The sequence below is a fragment of the Mirounga leonina genome, unplaced genomic scaffold (assembly GCF_011800145.1).
Source record: "Mirounga leonina isolate KUSES-001 unplaced genomic scaffold, KU_Mleo_1.0 Mir_376, whole genome shotgun sequence".
Taxonomy (NCBI): domain Eukaryota; kingdom Metazoa; phylum Chordata; class Mammalia; order Carnivora; family Phocidae; genus Mirounga; species Mirounga leonina.
This window is the reverse complement of record NW_023270718.1, coordinates 100963-123296: the sequence shown is the minus strand read 5'-3', so window position 1 is coordinate 123296 and position 22334 is coordinate 100963. Positions and strand designations below refer to the sequence as shown.

The 22334-nt window shown below is 58.8% G+C and overlaps 1 protein-coding gene across 2 annotated transcripts in view; it reads left to right on the top strand.

Annotated features, from left to right (window-relative positions):
- Positions 1 to 22334, top strand: part of MEGF8 (multiple EGF like domains 8) — a 41207-nt gene that overhangs the window by 9525 nt on the left and 9348 nt on the right. For both annotated transcript variants that reach the window (XR_004675939.1, XM_034986583.1), the window contains exons 9-34: positions 2165 to 2319; positions 2617 to 2736; positions 3084 to 3228; positions 3312 to 3475; positions 6188 to 6388; positions 6790 to 6990; positions 7415 to 7651; positions 8472 to 8590; positions 8680 to 8811; positions 8888 to 9001; positions 9420 to 9668; positions 10171 to 10370; positions 10658 to 10868; positions 10969 to 11218; positions 11710 to 11842; positions 13281 to 13528; positions 13609 to 13719; positions 13860 to 13978; positions 14560 to 14767; positions 15298 to 15478; positions 15972 to 16135; positions 16896 to 17040; positions 18104 to 18335; positions 19507 to 19630; positions 19754 to 19967; positions 20070 to 20284. Coding sequence is in view for 1 of the 2 variants with exons in the window: in XM_034986583.1 (XP_034842474.1) it covers positions 2165 to 2319; positions 2617 to 2736; positions 3084 to 3228; positions 3312 to 3475; positions 6188 to 6388; positions 6790 to 6990; positions 7415 to 7651; positions 8472 to 8590; positions 8680 to 8811; positions 8888 to 9001; positions 9420 to 9668; positions 10171 to 10370; positions 10658 to 10868; positions 10969 to 11218; positions 11710 to 11842; positions 13281 to 13528; positions 13609 to 13719; positions 13860 to 13978; positions 14560 to 14767; positions 15298 to 15478; positions 15972 to 16135; positions 16896 to 17040; positions 18104 to 18335; positions 19507 to 19630; positions 19754 to 19967; positions 20070 to 20284 (4592 nt within the window). In the remaining variant the exon portion in view is untranslated. The remainder of the gene's footprint in view (positions 1 to 2164; positions 2320 to 2616; positions 2737 to 3083; positions 3229 to 3311; positions 3476 to 6187; positions 6389 to 6789; positions 6991 to 7414; positions 7652 to 8471; positions 8591 to 8679; positions 8812 to 8887; positions 9002 to 9419; positions 9669 to 10170; positions 10371 to 10657; positions 10869 to 10968; positions 11219 to 11709; positions 11843 to 13280; positions 13529 to 13608; positions 13720 to 13859; positions 13979 to 14559; positions 14768 to 15297; positions 15479 to 15971; positions 16136 to 16895; positions 17041 to 18103; positions 18336 to 19506; positions 19631 to 19753; positions 19968 to 20069; positions 20285 to 22334) is intronic.

Below are 22334 nucleotides of genomic sequence, written 5' to 3'. Positions count from 1 at the left end.
TGTGACCTTTTCAGGGTCATAGAGTGGGCAAGTGGCAGAACCAGGATGGCCAGGCCCCAAGCAACCATCTGTACAAAAATATTGTTTAATCTCTCTGTGCCTCAACTTGCCCGTCTGTAAAACGGGGATGACAGTAATACTTAAAGCACTGGGCTGTTGTGAGAGTCGATTGAGATGGTGCAAAGAATGAAGACCTCCTAGCCAAGGGCTCAGTATGTTGATTTTTTGATAGTGTCAGCATCCTGCCCCAGGGACCGAGGGCTTGCCTGGATGGCAGTGTGGAGAAACCTTTCAAACTCATTAAGTCAGACTGCTTGGAGAATCAGAAGGAAGCCACAGGCCCTCTGCTCGGAAAGACACTGGTACACACAAACTGGGCCTATCATTTCAGGGGGCTGTGGACTTCCAGGAGGCCCATCTCTTCTCCCCGCCCCACTGGACAGAAGAGCGAGGACAGAGAACAGGCATAAGGAAGGGACATGGAACCCATGGAACCCTGTTTGACCATCAGGCATAAAGCCTTGGCCTGGCATTTGAGGCTCTTCTGCCTGTCCCTGTTTCTCCTTTAGGCCAGAGTGTGAGGTTTCTGGAGGCCTCTTCCTCTGTAGTTTGTGAGTCCCCAGGCCAAGTCCCATGTGCTTACAGAGCATATGGGGCGGTAAGAGGGTGTGGGGTCACCAGTCACTGAGCACTTACCCATCAGTCAGTACTCTTGGTTCTGGGCGACAGGATCCAACCCAACCAGCTTGAGCGAAACCGAGTTCTTTTTTTTTTTTTTTTCAAGATTTTATTTATTTATTTGACAGAGAGAGACACAGCAAGAGAGGGAACACAAACAGGGGGAGAGGGAGAGGGAGAAGCAGGCTTCCCGCCGAGCAGGGAGCCCGATGCGGGGCTCGATCCCAGGATCCTGGGACCATGACCTGAGCCGAAGGCAGATGCTTAACGACTGAGCCACCCAGGTGCCCCACAGAACCGAGTTCTTGGCTCACTTGAGTGACAACTGGCTTTAGGCTGGTCCGGGTGTGGGCGCTCACATGATGGCATCAGCTAGTTCTCATTCAAGTTCGCTTCAGTCTGTGGCAGATTTGTCTTTTGCAAATGGTCACCAGCAGCCCTGGGCCTATATCCTACCCCTTTAAAATGCCCAGAGGGAGGAAGCACATGCCTTTTTCCCAAAAATCATAGGAATCGGGTCCTGTTCCTGAACGAGTCACTGACCTGACAGGTCTGGGCTCAGCTCAGCTTGAGCCTGTGGACTGTAGTGGGAGAGGGTGGAGTTCCAGAGGAAAATCAGAGGCTGTCCCCAGAAGGGAGGCTGGTGTACAGACAAAACCAGGTGAGAGCCAGGCGGCCTGCCTCATGGCTCCCCGAGGGCAGGAAGATGGTCCATTTATTGAGGAGGAAACCAAGATTCAGAGAAGTTGAGTTTCTTTCCCAAGGCCACACAACTACTCAGAACCCAAGTAAATGGTAGACCTAGGAATCAAAGCCAGGTTTTTCTGACCCCGAAGATCATGCTCTTTTTTTTTTTTTTTTTAAGATTTTATTTGTTTATTTGAGAGAGAGAGAGAGCACGAGCAGGGTGGGGGGCAGAGGGAGAAGCAGGCACCCTGCTGATCAGAGAGCCCGATGTGGGGCTCGATCCCAGGACTCCGGGATCATGACCCGAGCTGAAGGCAGACGCTTAACCAACTGAGCCACCCAGGCGCCCCATCATGCTCTGTCTTTTTTTTTTTTTTTAAGATTTATTTATTTATTTATTCGACAGAGACAGAGAGAGCAGGAACACAAGCAGGGGGAGTGGGAGAGGGAGAAGCAGGCTCCCCGCGGAGCAGGGAGCCTGACGTGGGGCTCGATCCCAGGACCCCGGGATCATGACCTGAGCCGAAGGCAGACGCTTAACGACTGAGCCACCCAGGCGCCCCCGTGCTCTGTCTTTTAAAGGTGGTTCGGGCAGTGGTGTGGGAGCTCTGGCAAGTGCAGGGCCAGGCAGGCTAGGAGGGTTTCCTTGGGTGCGTTCAGTTGAAGCAGGAAGTAGGAGGCTGGACTTGAGGCATAGGAGAGTTGGGATAGGCCTCTGGGCAAGGGAGTCGTGAGCATAGGAGGGGAGACTCGTTGGAGTCTCATGTCCTTGGGTTGGGGGGTGTCTGTATTCTCCTAGGCCGAGCAGCGCCTCCCAGTGGCCGATACTCACATGTGGCGGCTGTGCTTGGTGGCAGTGTCCTGTTGGTGGCTGGGGGGTACAGTGGCCGACCCCGTGGGGACTTGATGGCCTACAAGGTGCCTCCCTTTGTGTTCCAGGCGCCTGCTCCGGACGTGAGCACTGGGGTGATAGGGAGAGGGTGGCTGGGGAGGAGGTAGCATGGTTCCCATGGAGGCGGGAGCAAGTTGGGGAGGGTCCCTGGGGGAAGGACTGGGGGTCCCTAGGGATATGAGGGGAGGGCAGTTGGTCCCCAGGTTCAAGCGGGGAGGACTGGAGGTCCCTGGGGCTGAGGGCAGAGTGGATAGGGGTCCTTAAGGTGTCGAGCAGTTGAGGGTCCCTGGGATCATAAAGTGGTGGGCATGAGGGAACAGGCTCCAGGTCTGAGGACCGCCCCCCCCATCTCCCTGCAGTACCACTTAGACTATTGCTCCATGTACACCGACCATAGCGTCTGCTCGCGAGACCCCGAATGCAGTTGGTGTCAGGGAGCCTGCCAAGCCGCGCCACCTCCTGGGACTCCCTCTGGTGCCGTGAGTGACTGTCCTAGCGCTCTGTCTCCTAGCACATGTCTCCCTCTGTCAAAACTAAGTAGAGAAGGACCTCCTCCCACTTGGGAGACTTGTTTTCACACCGAAGATTGGCTCTCCTGCCTGCTGACCCCTCTGAACCTCTGACCCCTCCCGATCCTTTTGAACTTACAACCCTGTCCCCAGACCCCCTGGCTCCTGTCCTCTTGATCTTCCTCATTCCAACTGGCTTTCAGTTCCCTTCTCCGATTTCCTGACACTTTCCACCCTGTGACTCCCGAATCTACAGCATTTCCCAGGTCCGTTGCGCCCCTGTGGACAGTAACCTCTGTCCCTTCCCCTCCCTGCAGTGTCCAGCTGCCAGCTGCCTGGGACTGGGCCGCCTTCTGGGTGACTGCCAGGCCTGCCTGGCCTTCAGCAGCCCCACAGCTCCTCCCCGGGGGCCCGGCACCCTGGGCTGGTGTGTGCATAATGAGAGCTGCCTCCCCCGGCCTGGTGAGTGTGCACGGGCAGTGTGGGAGGGGGCAGCGCAGCACTCCGCACTGACCTCTATTCCCCCCACCCTCCTGTCCTCACAGAGCAGGCCCGCTGCCGAGGGGAGCAGATCTCGGGCACCGTGGGCTGGTGGGGGCCTGCGCCTGTCTTTGTCACATCCCTGGAGGCCTGCGTCACCCAGAGCTTCCTGCCTGGCCTGCACCTCCTCACTTTCCAGCAGCCGCCCAATGCCTCCCAGCCCGACAAGGTGGGAGCCAGGGGATGGGGCCTGGTGTGTGGTCCCAGGGTTTTCATTTTTCAAATGGTTCTATACCACTCTCGTGGTTGCCTAATAAGCCTTTACAGTCAAGAGTCTGAGTTTACTTATTGACCTCTAAAGATTTTTTTTTTTTTAATTTTATCTGAGAGAGAGAGAGAGCACATGGTGGAGGGGAGGGTCAGAGGGAGAAGCAGACTCCCTGCTGAGCAGGGAGCCCAATGTGGGACTCGATCCCGGGACTCCAGGATTGTGACCTGAGCCTAAGGCAGTCGCTCAACCAACTGAGCCACCCAGGCGCCCGACCTCTAAAGATTTTTTAAATTGTGCTAAAACACACATCATGTAAAATTTACCATCAGTGATATGAAGCACGTTTACAACATTGCACAACCACCACTACCTAGTTCCAGAGTACCACCTAGTTCCAGAAAGACACTCCAGATCCATTAAGTAATCCCTCTCTGTTCCCCCTCTCCCTTTGGCCCCTGGCAACCACTAACCTTTTAGTGGTTAGTGGTTGGCAATCTGCTAACTCTGGATTTGCCAATTCTGGGTATGTCATATAAATGGAATCCTATATGTTGTATTTTGTGTGCAGCTTTTTTCACCTAGAGTAATGTTTTCAAGGTCCATCCATGTTGTAGCACATCTTAGAACTTCATTCCTTTTTATGGCTGAGCAATATTCTCTTGTATGGCCGTGCCACATCCGTTCATCAGCGGATGGACATTCAGGGTGTTGATACTTACTGGCTATCGTGAATAGTGCAGCCATGAGCATTCCCTGTATAAGCCGCTGTTTGAGTACCTATTTTCTTTTAAAAAATATTTTCTTGGGCGCCTGGGTGGCTCAGTTGGTTAAGCGACTGCCTTCGGCTCAGGTCACGATCCTGGAGTCCCCAGATCGAGTCCCGCATCGGGCTCCCTGCTCGGCGGGGAGTCTGCTTCTCCCTCCGACCCTAACCCCTCTCATGTGCTCTCTCTCATTCTCTCTCTCTCAAATAAATAAATAAAAAATCTTTAAAAAAATTTTTTTTTCTTTTTTTTTTTCGATTGAGACATTATTGACATACACTATTATGTTAGTTTCAAGTATATAAGGTAATGATTTGAAATGTGTATATATTGCAACAAACACCTATTTTCAACTCTCTTTGGGTATATATCTAGGAGCGGAATTGCTGGGTCATACGGTGATTGAATATTTAACTTATTGAAGAATCACCAAACTGTTTTCCACAGTGGCTTCTTATTGATTTTGATTTTTTTTTTTAAAGATTTTATTTATTGGGGCGCCTCGGTGGCTCAGTCGTTTGAGCGTCTGCCTTTGGCTCAGGTCGTGATCTCAGGGTCCTGGGATCGATCCCCACATTGGGCTCCCTGCTCGGCGGGAAGCCTGCTTCTCCCTCTCCCACTCCCCCTGTGTCTCTCTCTGTCAAATAAATAAAATCTTAAAAAAAAAAAAAGATTTTATTTATTTATTTGACAGAGACAGCGAGAGAGGGAACACAAGCAGGGGCTGAGTCCCACATCAGGCTCCTTGCTTAGTGGGGAGCAAGTGTGGGAAGCCCTCTCAGTGTGGGAAGCTGTCCCAGCACCACCCCCCATTCGGCGCCACCCTAACTCTTCCCAGAAGATCAATTGGGATTTCTTTTTTTTTTTTTTTAAGATTTTATTTATTTGACAGAGAGAGACACAGTAAGAGAGGGAACACAAGCAGGGGGAGTGGGAGAGGGAGAAGCAGGCTTCCCGCGGAGCAGGGAGCCCGATGTGGGGCTTGATCCCAGGACCCTGAGATCACGACCTGAGCCAAAGGCAGACGCTTAACGACTAAGCCACCCAGGCGCCCCTCAATTGGGATTTCTTACGTATCCTTGCAGGTCTACCCATTCACACACATGTAAATGTGACATTTAATTATTTTTCTTTCTTGTACAAAAAGTAATATTCCAGTCACACTACACTGCCACTTTTATTTCTTAATATATCCTAGCAAGCTTCTTAGAACTTAGGAAATATCCTCTCTCTCTTTTTTTTTTTTTTTTTTACAGTTTTGTAATATTCCATTTAGATTCTAGGGCCGTGGTGCTATAGTTTATTTAGGTAGTCTCCCGTTGACGAATACTTGGGTTATTCCATTCTCTTGCAATTACAAAACACACGCTAATAAATCATGTAGCATGTCTGTCACTTTGAATGTTGGATCTGGACTCTCTCTTTTTTTTTTTTTTAAACTTGTGTATTGGTTTATTATATAACCGAGAACACGTTACATAGGGTGTGGTCCAGAAGGGTCGTGAGCAAAGGAGCTCTGTCCCCGAAGAGCTGGGATGTGACCCCTGCTGGCACGGGGCTGTGTTCACTAACTTGGAAATTTCTCCGAACCCTGTGGTTCAGGGACTTTTTTAAAAAGTGTGGACTCTTAAGGCTTCGGTGGAAAGTGGAAGGGTGGGATGTCAGAGAAGAAGTTCCCAAAAGGTCTGGGGTCCTGGAGTTTCATGAGAGAGGTGCTGAGTGGGGACCCTGCTATTGTTGGAGTCCCAATGCAGAGTACCCCTGGCCTCGGTGCTCGTTTGATGAAAGAGGGAAGGAGGTTGGGGTACCTGATCTTTTCTAGCTCTGGTGTTTGCCTGAGGGGTGGGGCCACTGTGGGGCCATGCACAGAAGCGCTCACGCATACCCTTCTCCGTGGCTTTCCCAGGTCTTGATTGTCCGCAGTACAACCATCACTCTGACGCCCAGCCCAGAGACAGATGTGTCCCTGGTCTACCGTGGCTTCATCCACCCACTACTGCCTGGAGGGCCCGGAGGGGCGGGGGCTGAGGATGTAGCTGTGTGGGCCCGGGCCCAGCGTCTACATGTCCTAGCCCGGATGGCCCGGGGCCCTGACACGGAGAACATGGTGAGGGGCCTGAACACACAGGGGGCTGTTAGTCATAAATGTGGCGGCTGGGGTGTATGCTGTGGGAGGAGGACTGGGGAGAAATCAGAGGCACGGGATATATCCTTAGTGGAGGGAGGGTCCTGGGGTTTTCAGTTATGAATGGAATTGGGGGGGAATTTGGAAGAAGGTGGGGAGGGTCTGAGTTACCAAGTCAAACTCCCCCTGAGGAGGAGGTAGGTGGCGTTGGGGGGGGTTGTTGAGGGTTCTCAGAGGTTCTTGGGGTCTAAGGAACTCTGAGGCCCTCTTCCTCTTCCCAGGACAGAGGTCAGTGCTAGGTGGGTTTGGGGCTCTTGGAGGTTTCAGGGGTTGGGGCGGCTGGAACGTTCTGAGGCCCCTGTCTGTCCTTCACCCGTACCCAGGAGGAGGTGGGGCGCTGGGTGGCTCAGCAGGAGAAGGAGACGAGGCGGCTACAGCGCCCAGGGTCTGCTCGCCTCTTCCCACTGCCTGGCCGGGGCCACAAGTATGCGGTGGAGATCCAGGGCCAGCTCAATGGCTCGGCGGGCCCTGGGCACAGCGAACTTACGCTGCTGTGGGACCGGACTGGCGTGCCAGGTGGCAGCGTGAGTACCCAGGCCCTGGCCTCAGATCCCCGGAGCTTTCCGAACCCCAGACCACAAATTCTAACTCTCTTGACCTGACCTCTCCCTACCCCCCCCCCGACTCTTGAACTCTCGGCCTCACCTTGAGCCCTCCAGACCCCAACCTCTGACCCCCAGACTCTGACCTGATCTCACATTCTGACCCCCTGCCTACATCTCTGACTTCTCCTGCCCTGGCCTGACTTCTGCCCTCTGTATTTGGCTCTCTCATCTCTAGATGCTCTCAAGCCCCGATCCCCTTTTGTCTGCTCCTCCTAAATCCCAGCTTTCCACATACTTGGGTTCTTAACCTTGTCTCCAAATCCTGACCCCTACCCCCAACCTCGACTCCTGCCCTGGGACTTGGCTTGTGGACCCCCGGCCCTTACGTGAGCCCTTCCCCCAGGAGATCTCCTTCTTCTTCCTGGAGCCCTACCGCTCTTCAGCTTGCTCCTCCTACTCCTCCTGCCTGGGCTGCTTGGCCGACCAGGGCTGCGGCTGGTGCCTGACCAGCGCCACCTGCCACCTGCGCCAGGGCGGGGCCCACTGCGGGGCCGACGGGGCTGGCGGGTCCCTGCTGGTGCTGGTGCCTGCCCTCTGCCCGCTCTGTGAGGAACACCGCGACTGTCACGCCTGCACCCAGGTGCCTGCCAAGCCACAGAGGGGAGGTCTCAAGATCAAGGCAGCCGGATCAGGCAACTGGGAAAGGGGGAGGCCCCCTGGAGTTGGCACGGGCATCCGAGGGGTCCCCTGGGTGCAGTGGGGGGAGACAGGTGGGGCCATTGTCCTTGATCTGCAGGTGAGAGCCAGGTGGGGAGCAGGGCTCCTGGCAGTCAGGACTCTCCCTGTTGTAAGGGCCAGAAAACCCAACTTAGTACCTCTTTACCAGAGGGGCATTTATGGGCTCCGGCACTGGAGCCCAGGAAGAGGTCTTTAGGCTTGTTGTTTAGACCGTGTGGTCAGGCGTCCACCCCCCTCCATCCCATACCCTCGCTTCCCTGGAGGTTCATTCCTTGGGAGTGGCAGGGGAGCCACGAGGGCTCCAGACTTTCATCCCCCCCACGCAGCCCCCCAAGTCCCAAGTGGAAGAGAGCACCTTTCTGTCCCCACCCCACTCTCACCCCCAGTTCAACAGAAGTCCCAGAAGCACGTTTCGTTGGCTCTGGTTGGGTCTTGTGCTGACTCTCAGAGCCATCTGCGAGGCTAGGGGGTAGAGAGTGTGGCCCCTTGCCCACCTCTGGAGCTTAAGGATCCACCAGTCCCAACCGGACCAGACATAGGGGTTCTTTTGCCCCAAAAGGGAGTGGGTGCCGGGAAGGCGGATCCCATGGATGCCATTGGCTGGAGGAGAAAGTCTAGAGAGGCAGGCAGCTGGGGAGGGAGGGGGGCTTGGAGGGGTGGTCTATGGGGTGGGGCAGGTGAGGGAGGCCATCTGGGCTCTTACTCCTTCTTTAATTCCCCAGGACCCCTTCTGTGAGTGGCATCAGAGCTCCAGCCGCAAAGGGGACGCCGCGTGCAGCCGGCGGGGCCGGAGTCGGGGTGCCCTGAAGAGCCCAGACGAGTGTCCCCCACTCTGCAGCCAGTGAGCCGCCTGGGCCCAGGGGGAGGGGATGTAGGGGGCGTGTGGGGGCCGCTGCACGGTCTGACCCTGTCCCTGCTCCGCGCCCCCAGGCGCCTGACCTGTGACGACTGCCTGGCCAACTCCAGCCAGTGTGCCTGGTGCCAGTCCACGCACACCTGCTTCCTGTTCGCGGCCTACCTGGCCCGCTACCCGCACGGGGGCTGCCGCGGCTGGGACGACAGGTGCGGTCTGGGCATCGGGGCGGGGCCCACAGAGGGGAGGGCGCGGACACCCCCACCCACGCCTGTCGCCCTGCAGCGTGCACTCGGAGCCTCGGTGCCGGAGCTGTGACCGCTTCCTGACCTGCCACGAGTGTCTGCAGAGCCACGAGTGCGGCTGGTGTGGCAATGAGGACAACCCCACGCTGGGCCGGTGCGGCCGGGACCGCGGGGCCCCGAGGCCAGAGGGCGGGTGGGGTGGGGGGCTCTCGCCTGCCCTGATTCTAACGGTGGATTGTCTCTCTGTGTTTCTTCCCCTCCCCTCTCGGTTTCCCTCTCTCCTCCATCTCCACCCTCTCCCGCTCTCTGTGACTGGTTTCTCCTCATCTTTGCTTCTTGTCTTTCTGTTTCCGTCTTTCCTTCTCTCTCCCTTCACCATCTCCCTGTGTGTCTCCGGTCTGACTCCGCTGGGTTTCTGTCTCTCCTTCATTTCTCCTTGTGTCCTTTTCTCCGTGTTCATATTTCCGTTTCTCTCTTTCCCATCGGCCCCTCTCTCCCTGTTTCCATCTTGGTCTCTCGTTTCTTTATCATCTCCCCCTTCCCACCCCTCCTCCCTCTCCCACCCCCCCCAGGTGCCTCCAGGGGGACTTCTCGGGGCCGCTGGGAGGGGGGAACTGCTCCCTGTGGGTGGGGGAGGGCCTGGGGCTGTCTGTGGCCCTCCCCGCCCGCTGGGCTTATGCCCGCTGTCCCGACGTGGATGAGTGTCGCCTGGGCCTGGCGCGGTGCCACCTGCGGGCAACCTGCCTGAACACACCCCTCAGCTACGAGTGTCATTGCCAGCGAGGCTACCAGGGCGATGGCATCACATACTGCAACCGCACGTGAGCGGGGCTTGGTTTCCATGGAGATGTCGCCCGGGGCTGGGGCACGTGGAGATGGAGGGAGGAAGCCGTGGCAGTGCTGGGTGCCTCCCGGGGAACCAGCATCCCCAGTGAGCCTGGGGTTTTTACCTTGCAGGGTAGGCCCTCGTTAGAGTGACAGGGTCCCCAGGTAACACTAGTTACTGTGGAGATGGGTCACCCCTGGACTGCGGACCATAGTCCTCAGTGTTGCCATGGAGACGGAGGAGGACCCAGTTGAAAGGGGTTTTCACAGAGAGCAGATCACCAGTGGTGATATGTGGTTACCATAGAGACAGGAGTTACCACGTGTGGGGGGGTTACCTTGGAGACAGGGCCGCCCACAGAGTCCAGGAGGAGGAGCCGGCAGTGGCCGGGGATGGCGTTGCCGTGGAGACAAGGCGGTGGACTGGGGCGGGAGGGGGGTGCGCCTTGGGGGCTCCGGGCCCCGCCCAGCCCTTCCCCACCCCCGCCACGCCCTCAGGTGCCTGGAAGACTGTGGCCACGGTGTGTGCAGCGGTCCCCCCGACTTCACCTGTGTGTGTGACCTGGGCTGGACGTCTGACCTGCCCCCGCCCACGCCCGCGCCGGGACCCCCGGCGCCCCGCTGCTCCCGGGACTGTGGCTGCAACTTCCACAGCCACTGCCGCAGGCGGGGGCCTGGCTTCTGTGATGAGTGCCAGGGTGAGCGGCCTCAGGGACCCTCCCCGGGGCTCCAGTGTCCTTCCTCTGCCTGGGCGTCTGGGTCCCCTCGCCCAGCTAGGGGTCCCTGCCCCATGGCCCGCTCCCGACCCCACACGGTTTCAGTGCCACCCATCTCTTTGGCGGGGGCTCGCAGTGCCTCTCCGGTCTGGGTTCCCCCGGTCACCTGCCTCTGGAGCAGCTACGTGGGGCCAGGGATCGGCCGAGCGTTGTGGGGCTCCTCCTGCTCTTGCCCTGACTCCGTGTCCTGTCTGCCGCGGCCTCCACAGACTGGACGTGGGGGGAGCGCTGCGAGCGGTGCCGGCCTGGCAGCTTTGGCAACGCCACCGGCTCGGGCGGCTGCCGGCCCTGCCAGTGCAACGGGCACGGGGACCCGCGCCGTGGCCACTGTGACAACCTCAGCGGGCTCTGCTTCTGCCAGGACCACACCGAAGGTGCCCACTGCCAGCTCTGCTCCCCTGGCTACTACGGGGACCCCCGGTGAGCCAGGGGCCCACCGGGAGGCCAGGGCGGGTTAGGGACTGGATGGGACGGGGTGGGACCCGGTCTGACGCTCTTGCTCTCTCCTTCATCTCCCCAGGGCCAGTGGCTCCTGTTTCCGGGAGTGTGGGGGCCGCACCCTCCTCACCAACGTGTCCTCAGTGGCGCTGGGCTCACGCCGGGTGGGGGGGCCGCTGCCTCCAGGGGGTGGGGCAGCGAGAGCCGGGCCGGGCCTGTCCTACTGTGTGTGGGTTGTCTCGGCCACCGAGGTGCTACAGCCCTGTGCCCCCGGGACCCTCTGTCCCCCGCTCACCCTCACCTTCTCCCCCGACAGCAGCACCCCCTGCACGGTGAGTACCCAGGGCGCCAGAGTTCAGGCCCGTGTCTCCCCCAACCCAATCTAAATCCTCAGACAGACCCTGACCCCACGTTCCTGTTCCTTTATCCTTCAAACCCTAAGCTCTCTTCCTCAGACTGCAGACCTTCATTTCGAAGCCCCCCAGACCCTCTCATTCCCCCGATCACCTCCTATTTCCTGGGCTCCCCACTCCCCGGCCCAGGCATGGTTAATATTTGTACTTTGTGTGCCAGCTCCGACCAGTAGGTAGTGGCCGCCAGGAGCTGTGTATTGAGAAAGAGGCTCTGTGCAAGAGTGCCTGATCCATGAGCCATGTCTGCTGTGCGCACAGGAGGGGAGTGCTGGCCACAGTTTGTCCAGAGTCTCCCGGGCTCAGATTGCCCTCCCCTCTTGAGCTCCTCCTCCTCCCAGACCTCCCGCGTCCCTCTTTCTCACCCTTACCATCCGTCCCCTGATCCTTCACTCTGCATCCTCTGCCTCCAGCTGAGCTACGTCCTGGCCTTTGATGGATTCCCGCGCTTCCTGGACACTGGTGTCGTCCAGTCGGACCGCAGCCTCATCGCTGCGTTCTGCGGCCAGCGGCGGGACAGGCCCCTCACTGTGCAGGCCCTGTCTGGTACGGGGACTGGGCAAAGTGGGACCCTGGCCGAGGCTTTGTAGCCCTTGCCCCTTACGCTGTCCCTCCCCCCCGGTGGGGGGGCTGAAGACCCAGCCCGACTCTGCCCCTGACGTGCCAGCTGATGCCATCCCTTGTCACATCTGGGCCTCCGTTTCCTCAGTTGAGGGGCTGATAGAGAGGTTTGCCCTGGCTGAGCGGCCCCTCTGGAGAGCAGGGCCGAGTGGGACAAGTCTCTGGGGGACACGGAATGTGGCTGGTGTGGAGGCCCCCTGCTCATCTCCTCAGCCTGGTGGTTCTCCACCAGGGGGGATTTTGCCCCTTGGGCCCTCTGGCTCTGTCCTGAGTGGCCCGGCATGTCACGGGTGGGGGCCAGAGATGCCGTTCTGCATTCTGCAGTGCACCGGACCCCCCACAGCCAAGGCCCCGTTACATCGGCAGTGCTGAGAGTTTGGGAACCAGCTCCGTCTGATCGAGTAGCACTAAAAATAATTTGTCACCTGTGGCAGTTGAAGGACCCTAGTTTGAACCATCGTAGATCGGCGAGATCTCCAAGGCTGGGAGAGAGAGGGCGGAGGGGTAGTTGGCCGGCTGGGGATTGCACGCAAGCCCAAACCCTTCCCCAGGGAGCAGCTAGAACCGAGGGGCCCTCGATTTCATTTCACTCAGCTGTTGTGTACCGAGCACCTTCAGTGAGCCACGCCTGAGCTGGGTGCTGGGGATCCAGCAGGGAGCAAGGGCATGCAGGCCCTGCCTTCGGGGGGGCAGGGGTACAAACAGCACTGAACAAATTCTAGTCAGAATAGTGACACCTTTGCCAAGGGGCAGAGGAGGTGGGAAGGAGCAGGCACCTGGCCTGTCTGGGGAGTTGGGGAGGGCTTCTTCGCCGAGGTGAGATTTCACTGGAGGCGTGAAGGGGATGGTGTGGGCGAGGGAGGAGGGCGACTTCTCCAGGCCAGAAGAGCAGCAGGTACCCAGGCCCCGAGAGGCCTGAAGGGGGCCTGTGGTGCTGGAGTGCTTAGGGCTGGGACAGTGGGAGGCCTTGAGGTCAGAGGGCCTACGGCCGCTCCCCACACCCCCCCCCCCCGCTTTAACATAATTTTATTGAGGCACTGTTTACATATCCTATGTCTAATCCCTGCCCCCCTCCCCCACCACTAATCGATTTTGTAAGGAGACCCGGTTTTATGTCAGAGCTGTAGGGAGCTGTGCGGGGTTTGGAGCTTGCCAGTGATGGGACTGGGATCGGAATTTGACGGGTTGGATGCGGGGGAGGGTGTGCAGCGTGCAGGAGAACAGTGAAGCATGGCAGTGAGTGATCACAAATGATAAGGAGTGCCTTGTCGCCCTGCCCGGTGACACCGGATTTTCTCTAACCCTGGGGGTAATGTCCTGGAGCCCCGCCCGGCCACGAGCCTCTGGCCCTCTCCCCTCACAGGGCTGCTGGTGCTGCACTGGGAGGCCAACGGCTCCTCGTCATGGGGCTTCAATGCTTCAGTGGGCTCTGCCCGCTGCGGGTCGGGGGGCCCCGGGAGCTGCCCGGTCCCCCAGGAGTGTGTGCCCCAGGATGGAGCCGCAGGTGCTGGACTCTGCCGATGTCCCCAGGGCTGGGCTGGCCCCCACTGCCGCATGGCTCTGTGTCCTGAGAACTGTAACGCTCACAGCGGGGCAGGGACTTGTAACCAGGTATGGGGGCGGACGGGCAAGCCACATGGGACAGGGGTGGTGATCTGGCTTCCCCTGAGCCTCCTTCTGCTGTTGCCCAGAGCCTCGGTGTGTGCATCTGTGCCGAGGGCTTCGGGGGCCCTGACTGCGCCACGAAGCTGGACGGCGGGCAGCTGGTCTGGGAGACCCTCATGGACAGCCGCCTCTCAGCTGTGAGTCGTGGATGCCACTCTGTCCACGGAGGTGCCATGCAGCCCGCCTCCTGGATGGTTCTCCCCTCCCTGCATTCCTGGGCCCACCCCTCAGCCCCGACTCCCAGCCTGACCCTTCGTGTCCCCACCTCCGCCCCCAGGACACTGCCAGCCGATTCCTACACCGCCTGGGGCACACCATGGTGGAGGGACCTGATGCCACCTTGTGGATGTTTGGGGGCCTCGGCCTGCCCCAGGGGCTGCTGGGGAACCTGTACAGGTGAGGACTGTCTCCCGGAGGTGGGATGCCTGAATGAGAGGAGGTCACGACCTCAGGGGATGCTGAGATGTGTGTCACATAAGAGTCCCTTCGGGGGTTAAAAAAAAAAACAAAACAACTGGTGTAAAAAACCCTCTAGAGATGCCTGGGTGGCTCAGTCAGTTAAGCGTCTCCCTTCGGCTCAGGTCATGGTCCCGGGGTCCTGGGATCAAGCCCCACGTCCCCTGCTCAGCAGGGAGTCTGCTTCTCCCTCTCTCTCTGCCCCTCCCCCTGCTCGTGCACTCTGATTCTCTCATGCGCTCTCTCTTTCTCAAATAAATAAATTAAAATATTTTAAAAACAACAACAAAAACCTCTATAGGTGAAGGACACCCAAAAATTACTGGGACACTTGTCACAGGAGGCTCACCTCGGGGTCTGGGATACTTATTTGGGTGGTGCTACCCCAGGGGGGGATGGTAAGATGGTTGTCAAAGGAGGGGCACCGTAGGGGATTTGGGGATAACTGTGCAGGGGGGGTCACCCCAGGTCATGCTGGGATGCCTGTATGGTGAGACTCCTTTTCTGCACCTTGGTGCCAGGTACTCAGTGAGCGAGCGGCGGTGGACACAGATGCTGGCGGGAGCCGAGGATGGGGGCCCAGGCCCCTCACCCCGCTCCTTCCACGCGGCTGCCTACGTGTCCGCTGGCCGTGGTGCCATGTACCTTCTGGGGGGACTCACAGCTGGGGGTGTCACTCACGACTTTTGGGTCCTCAACCTCACCACCCTGCAGTGGCGGCAGGAGAAGGTGAGCCCCTCTCCCTTCCCCCGCCCCCATGATCCATGTCTAGCAGGGCCGGCCAGAGTGCCTCCTGCCTGTTTCACCCCCAGGGGATGCAGCTTCCCCCCACTCCCCACTGGGGCTCCAGTGCGAGTCCCAGAGTTGAATCTCAGCCATCCTGCGTCACACTGTAGTCCCGAGCCAGCCTGTGGCCGAGTGGGTGGGATAGTCCTGTCCACTTGGCTGGGTCGCGCGCACTCTGGGCGGGTACAGTCAGCCCCACACGGCCAGAGAGCACAAGGGCCAGGGCTTCCCAGAGGAACACCAGGCTGCCCCCACCCGCATCGGTGACACTGAGCAGGCAGAAATGGCAAGGAGCCTCGCACACACCTGCTGGGACCGTGGCAAGTTGGAAGTTTGGGGTGTGACCAGCCCCAGGCAGCTCACTACCTCCTTATTGGTTCAAGGGGAGTGTCCAGAGTTCCGAGTCTTGCTTCTACCCGGAAGATGACCCCTAATCTCCAGCTCCCTGCTAACCTCTGCCCTTTATCCCCCAGGTGCCCCAGACCGTGGAGCTCCCGGCAGTGGCTGGTCACACCCTCACTGCCCGCCGAGGCCTGTCTCTGCTCCTGGTGGGCGGGTACTCCCCCGAAAATGGCTTCAACCAGCAGCTGTTCGAGTACCAGCTGGTGACTGGCACCTGGGTATCCGGAGCCCAGAGCGGGACACCCCCCACCGGTAGGGCTGGGGATAAGTCGGGGACAGCACCTTGGACTCCTGGCCATCCAGGGCTTTGTGGAGGCTCTCTATCCACTGCTGTTACCCTGTGGTCACTGCCCTTAGACCTTGTTATGTCCTGTCTTGCCCCCAACGCCCACCCAGATTCGCAGACCCGCTCTTGAGAAGTTCAGTTTCCCATGAAAGGCTACCCACCTCCTGCCCGGTGACAGTGGGTCATTGCATTCCTCTCCCAGGTCCTGGGTTCCAGCCCCTCAGGCATTCCCCTTCTCCATTCTTTGCTCACTGTCCCCCCAGGACATGCAGGTCACTCTGACTCCCCCTCTTCTCTTGCCCAGAGTCACTAGAGGTGGTCCTTTGGAACCGAAGCGGGAGGGAGGGGTTGACAAGAGCTCCTTGGTGGCGTGGTCCCAAGAAGGGGAGCCCAGGAAGGTGGGAGGGCGCTCCTAATCACCAGCCCTCCCCCCAGCGTCTGCTCCCTCGTGCCCCCCAGGTCTCTACGGTCATTCTGCCGTGTACCATGAGGCCACTGACTCCCTCTACGTGTTTGGGGGTTTCCGCTTCCACGTCGAGCTGGCAGCCCCGTCCTCTGAGCTCTACTCCTTGCACTGTCCTGACCGCACCTGGAGCCTGCTGGCCCCTTCCCAGGGGGCAAAGGTCAGGAAAAGAGGTGTACACAGTTAGATCCAGGGGGCAGGAAGGAGGGGGTCACCCCTTACCCAGCACCCCAGGGACTGGCTCAACCCTGGACTCCTAGTCCCATCCTTTCTAGTCCCCTAAACTCAACTGTGGCACCCCACACATCTCCCTTTCTTTCATTGCTTGCTTGGAGGGAAGCATCCTAGATGAGGAGATCAGAGGCCTGGGTTCTGCCCCAGCTCTGCCCCACTCTTGGCGTGGCCCTCAACTTCCCAGCCTCCCCATCTGTAAAACCTGGGACTGAGGCGCCTTGGGCCTCCCGCCTTCAAGGCCAAAGGAGATAGCGGATGGGAGTACATGGACTCCGGATGTGCTGGTTAGAGATGATTGAGTTTTCCATCTGCAAACATATCTCCAAGCCCTTTTGGGGACCGGACTGTAAGGGAGGCCCGAGCCTCACCCGCAGGTTGCCCCCAGCCAAGCTGGCCAGGTCACACGAGAAATGTGGGATTCATCTCAAGCAGCCTGGGCCAGGTTCCTGGGGAACAGCACAGGGCATGGGGGTTCTGGAAGTTCGGGGAAGGGAGATGGCCCTGGGGGCTGCTCTGAAGAATGAGGGAGGTCTCCTGGATGGAGGAGCTGAGATTTGAGGGAGATTAGGGTTGGGTAGGGCTGGTGGGGGCTGAGGTGTGGGAGGGTGCAGGGTGGCGGGTGGGATGAGAGGCGAGTGGAGGAGTGTGGGCTCTGACCGGCCATCCTGCGGGTGTCTCCCCAACAGCCCCGCCCCCGGCTTTTCCACGCCTCAGCCCTGCTGGGGGACACCATGGTGGTCCTTGGGGGGCGCTCGGACCCCGATGAGTTCAGCAGTGACGTTCTGCTCTACCAGGTCAACTGCAACGCCTGGCTCCTGCCTGACCTGACCCGTAAGTCCAGTGCTCCCCCTAGGGGGCCCTGGGGACATCCTACAGGAGCCCTGGCCTGTCCTGGGACGCTCACTCATCCGGACTCCCTCAGGCCCCTTCAGGCCCTCCGGCAAAGCTGCTTTCCCCTCTGTTACCTGAACACCCATGGAGATGCCCGCCTTCCTTTTCTTTTCCTAGGAAGTTTATTTTTTGTCTTGATTATAAAAGTAATAATATTCGTTGTATGTAATTGGTGAAATAAGAAGACAAAAATCCCCCATGATCCTGCTCTCTAGAGACAGCACTATTATACGTGGGGGTGTTTCTTTCTAGTCTGCTGGTCGGAGGCCGGAAAGGGGCTTGGACCTTGTCTTTCTGTTTCGCTACCCAGTGTGACTGTGTATGCCTCTGGGCCTTTTCCTTTTGCTTCTCTCTCCTACTCTCTGTCTGTAATTCCCTTTTGCCCTTATCTTGTTTGCTACTCTGTGACTTTCTCTTTTTTTTCTCCTGGAGGATTTTTTTTTTTTAATTTTTAATTTTTCAGATTTTATTTATTTATTTATTTGAAAGAGAAAGAGCACAAGTAGGCGAGGGACAGAGGGAGAAGCAGACTCCCCACTGAGCCAGGAGCCCGATGCGGGACTCAATCCCAGGACCCTGGGATCATGACCTGAGCTGAAGGCAGACGCTTAACTGACTGAGCCACCCAGGCGTCCCCCTTCCTGGAGGATTTAAAAAACCTGAGGCGAAATTCACATAAGAAAATGAACTGTTGTGAAATTAATGATGCAGTGACACCTGTAGGTACCTTCAGGAGGTTGTGTGACCAGCACCTCTGGTTCCAGAAGCTTTGTCTCGGTCCTTACTCCATTCTTTCTGCTTCCTTTTTCTGTTTATCTCTCCCTCTCTTTTGTCTTGCTGTCCTTGTCGTTTCTCTTGCCTTGTATGGCCTTACGTATCTTCTCTGTCCATGTCCGTCTCTGCCGTCCTTAGCCCGTCGCTCCGCTCGGCGTCCCTCTCTGACCGGCCTCTTCGTGGGGCTCTCGTCCCTGAGTCTCTCTCTGAATGTTCCGTCTTTCCCCAGGCCCAGCCTCTGTGGGGGCACCGATGGAGGAGTCCGTGGCCCATGCTGTGGCAGCGGTAGGGGGCCGCCTGTACCTCTCAGGGGGCTTCGGGGGAGTGGCCCTGGGCCGCCTGCTGGCCCTGACCCTGCCCCCTGACCCCTGCCGCCTGCTACCCTCACCCGAAGCTTGTAACCAGTCTGGGGCCTGCACCTGGTGCCATGGGGCCTGCCTGTCCTGGGACCAGGCCCATAGGTAACCATGGTGACCGACCGGCGCATGGGTGGATGGTACTGGTGCCCTCCGAAGGGGGTTCTGTGCTAGGCCAGGCTTGCGGGGGGCGGGGGGGCGCTCAGGAGGGTACTGTCTGAACAGGACACCGGCTCACATGGGAAAACGGGCGCTGCATCACAGGCAGGGTCAGGCCGGGGGACCCTTGAGTGAGAAGCCCTGCTTGTGGGCTGGGGTGTCATCTGAGAATGTTTCCTGGAGGAGCTGGGTCCGAACTGGCTCCCAAATGACCACTAGAATTTAGACCAGCGAAGGTTTGGAAGCGGGGCTGTGCCCGGTGTATTTTAGGGACCGTCTATGCTGGGGGAACGTGAGGCTGGAGCGGTGGTGGGGGCAGCTCAGGAAGGGCTCCCAGTGCCTGGCTGTGGCGCTGGGCTTCTGTTGTTCGGGAGGCCAGACATCTCAGGAAGCTAAAAGGGCTGTCCTTGGTTCAGCACAAACTCTTTTGGCTACATCGTTATCCCGAACCCGTATGAGGCTACGAATGGCCTTGGCTTGTCCTATTAAATGTGTCACTGTGTTTGCTACTGAATTAGTAAAGGGTTTGATTTATGGGGTGCTCCCCCAGATTCTGCTAGGAGTGTTATGTAACAGTGGGTACACCCACTGCTTTTCTAAAATCTGGAAAGTTCTGAAATGTGTGCCTTCAAGGACTTTGGGTAAGGGATTATGAACCTCCACTGTGGGTGGTGGGGAGCCAGGGGAGGGCAGGGGCAGGCCTGGGCAGAAAGCCCTGGGGCTGTTGGGAAGGAGCCAGCGGTGAGGGGAGGCTGTGGGTGGAGACCTGGGTGGAGACCTGGGAGGAGGCCGAGGAGGAGGAGGCTGGAGAAGAAGAGGCCTGAACTGGGCAAAGGGCTGCAGGGGTGGAGAGTGGGGGACGCCTTGGTGGCTGGAGGGACAGGGGAGTGTGGGATATTGTCCAGTATCTCTGGCTGGAGTGACAGGGGGACGTGAGACCATGGCCAGGTGGGGTGGGGGAGGAGCAGGTTGGGGAGGCCTGCGCTGAGACCAGTCCAGGATACACGTCGGGGGGCCCGTAGGACGATGTCCAGGAGGCACCAGGAAGAGGCAAGGGTGGGTGGAGGAGGGACAGGGTCTGGCTGGGTGTGCTGAGCCAGGCCTCCTGCCTCCCCAGGCTGGGCTGCGGGGCCCCCCCATGCTCCCCCATGCCTCGCTCCCCCGAGGAATGTCGACGTCTCCGGACCTGCAGTGAGTGCCTGGCCCGCCACCCCCGGACCCTGCAGCCTGGAGATGGAGAGGTGAAGCGGGGGTGGGGGGTGTCTCAGGAACTTCAGCTGGGATTGGGTGGGAAGAGCTGGCTCGGGTGGGGGGGTGCCAGGGACCTTGAGAACCCCGCTGAGCCCATGTTCCCCCCCCCCCAGGCATCCGCCCCCCGCTGTAAGTGGTGTACCAACTGCCCTGAGGGCGCCTGCATCGGGCGGAACGGGTCCTGCACCTCGGAGAATGACTGTCGCATCAACCAGCGAGAGGTGTTCTGGGCCGGGAACTGCTCGGAGGCCGTGTGCGGGGCTGCTGACTGCGAGCAGTGCACCCGGGAGGGCAAGTGCATGTGGACCAGGCAGTTCAAGAGGACAGGTGCGCCTCCCCACTAGGATGGCCTGGGGGCCCCCGGAAGGGGTGGAGCAGGGGGTGGCCGAGGCCAGGCCCAGGCTCTGATTCCTGTGCCCTTGACCCCAGGGGAGACCCGCCGCATCCTCTCAGTGCAGCCCACCTACGACTGGACATGCTTCAGCCACTCTCTGCTGAACGTGTCCCCAATGCCGGTGGAGTCGTCACCCCCGCTCCCCTGCCCCACTCCCTGTCACCTCCTGCCCAACTGCACCTCCTGCCTGGACTCCAAGGGTGCGGACGGGGGCTGGCAACACTGTGTCTGGAGCAGCAGTCTCCAACAGGTACCGTCGGGCGGGGTGCCCAGGGGGCCCTGCCCGCCCTGCCCCTGCCCCTGTGTCCTACTTCCTCCTCCGTTTCCCTGGCTCTGGTCCCTCCACGGTGCTTCCTCTGTCCTCCTCCTTCCCCTGTTCTCTTCCCCCCTGGCCTCTCGAGTCTCCCTGTCGCGTCTGCTAGAACCCTGCCACGCCGCCACCTTCCGGACCCCACAGCCGGGGTCACGATCCACCCCCCATCCTTCCTGCGACTGCTAATGCCATCTTGCCTCTCCCTCCCAAACCTCTGCACTTGCCTTCTCCGTCCTTTTCTCTGCTTTTGGAACTTCTGGTTGTAAGATACAGAGATCCCCTTGGTTTTATTATATGGAATTGGGGTAGGAAGTCCCGCGGCTCCGTCCTTCTCGGGCCTTGGGGTCTCTAATCTCAGCTGTTCTCTGCACGTCTCCATCGGCTGCTTTCTCTTGCCTTGATCATCCGGGGTTAGCTCACATTCTCAAGGGCAGACTTCCACTCAGCTGACCGGTTAGATGTCCAGCCTTGGCCCAGTGAGACATGGCCAGGGAGGGGTAGGAGCACAGGGTTAAGCTGCCGGCTGGAGAGATGGCTCTCTGTGGGTGTGGTCTGGGCAGGCAACGTGGGTACCAGGGACAGTCCGCCCCTTGACTGTCCAGCTCCTGCTTACCCCGTAGACCGGTCCAAAGATGCCTCTGCTTAGCATGATTTGGCCGCCCCCAGTGGCAGACATAAGCCCTTCGACCCCCAACCCCACCCCAGGGGGAGACAAAGATTCACCTCTTGCCGTCACATCCAGAAGCAGTGTCGTTCACTGGGCCAGAGTTCTGGGTCTCTGAGTCCCAGTGGTGTCCACTTCTCATTCATCCTTGTGGAACACCCAGTCCACGAGTGACCACTTGCCATCTCACAACGCGTGCGCCTACGTGAATCTTTGGTAAAATAGGACCGATAACAACAGACCCAACACCAACAACCCGTTCTCCAATTCTCTGGACCCCGACTGAGTGTCTAACAACTCCGGTCGCCCCTGACACCGCCCACCTAGCACCAGAGCCAGATCCTACAAAGTTCAAGTCCACAGGCCTGCCCCCATTTCGAGTCCAGTCACGCCCTCAGACCACCTGTGCTTCTGACCAACGAACTGTAAATCAGGGGTTCTACCACCCCCAAAGCAGGTTTGATCATTTGCTAGAATGGCTCACAGAACTCGGAGAAACAACTACTCACGAATACCAGTTTACTATAGGGGCTACAACTTAGGCAGAGCCAGGTGGCAGAGAAGATTAGGGCAGGGAACGGGGTGAATGCGCAGAGCTCCCGCGCCCCCTCTGGGCACGCCATGCTTGCCACAGGGGGGCTTTCTGAATCTCCTTGTTCATGAGTTTTTATAGACCCCAGCTCCATCCCCATCGCAGTCCGTGGGGGGGCTGCAAGCGCCAACCCTCTAGCCACTTGGTCTTTCTGGTGACACCCTCTCTACATGCCCTCTTTAGCATAAACTCAGGTGTGAAATCAGCTTCTTATGAACAACAAAAGGCCTTCCAGCACTCAGGAAAGACCAGGACACCTGTAGGATATATTCTTGGGTTACACCACACCATCCCGTAGGCAGGTGGTAGAAATTAAACGGGTGAGTGTCTTTGCAGCCTGGGGCCATGCTTGCTCCTGAGTAAAATCTGAGTCATGCCCCAAGTTCTGCCCAGTGCGGGGATTCCCAGCCTCCACTCTGTGGGACACACCCAGAGGGTGGGCAGTGTTCCCCGCGGGGGTTCTCTGTGACCCCCACAGTGTGCGTCTCTAGCACACTGAGGCCTCATCCCCAAGCCTGGGGTCCTTGTGGTGATACAGGTTCTCCTCAAATAACATTGAGATGCCCATTGTCCGTCTCTGTGGACACTCCCGGGCCTGGAAGGCAATGGTAGGGAGCCTGCTGGCAGGCACTTGCTATTCACCCAGCCCCTCTGTGCTGTTCTGTGGGGCAGGAGACTCCAGCACCGGGTCGGTGCCACAGTGTGGGTGGGAGGGCACTTCTGCCAGAGCT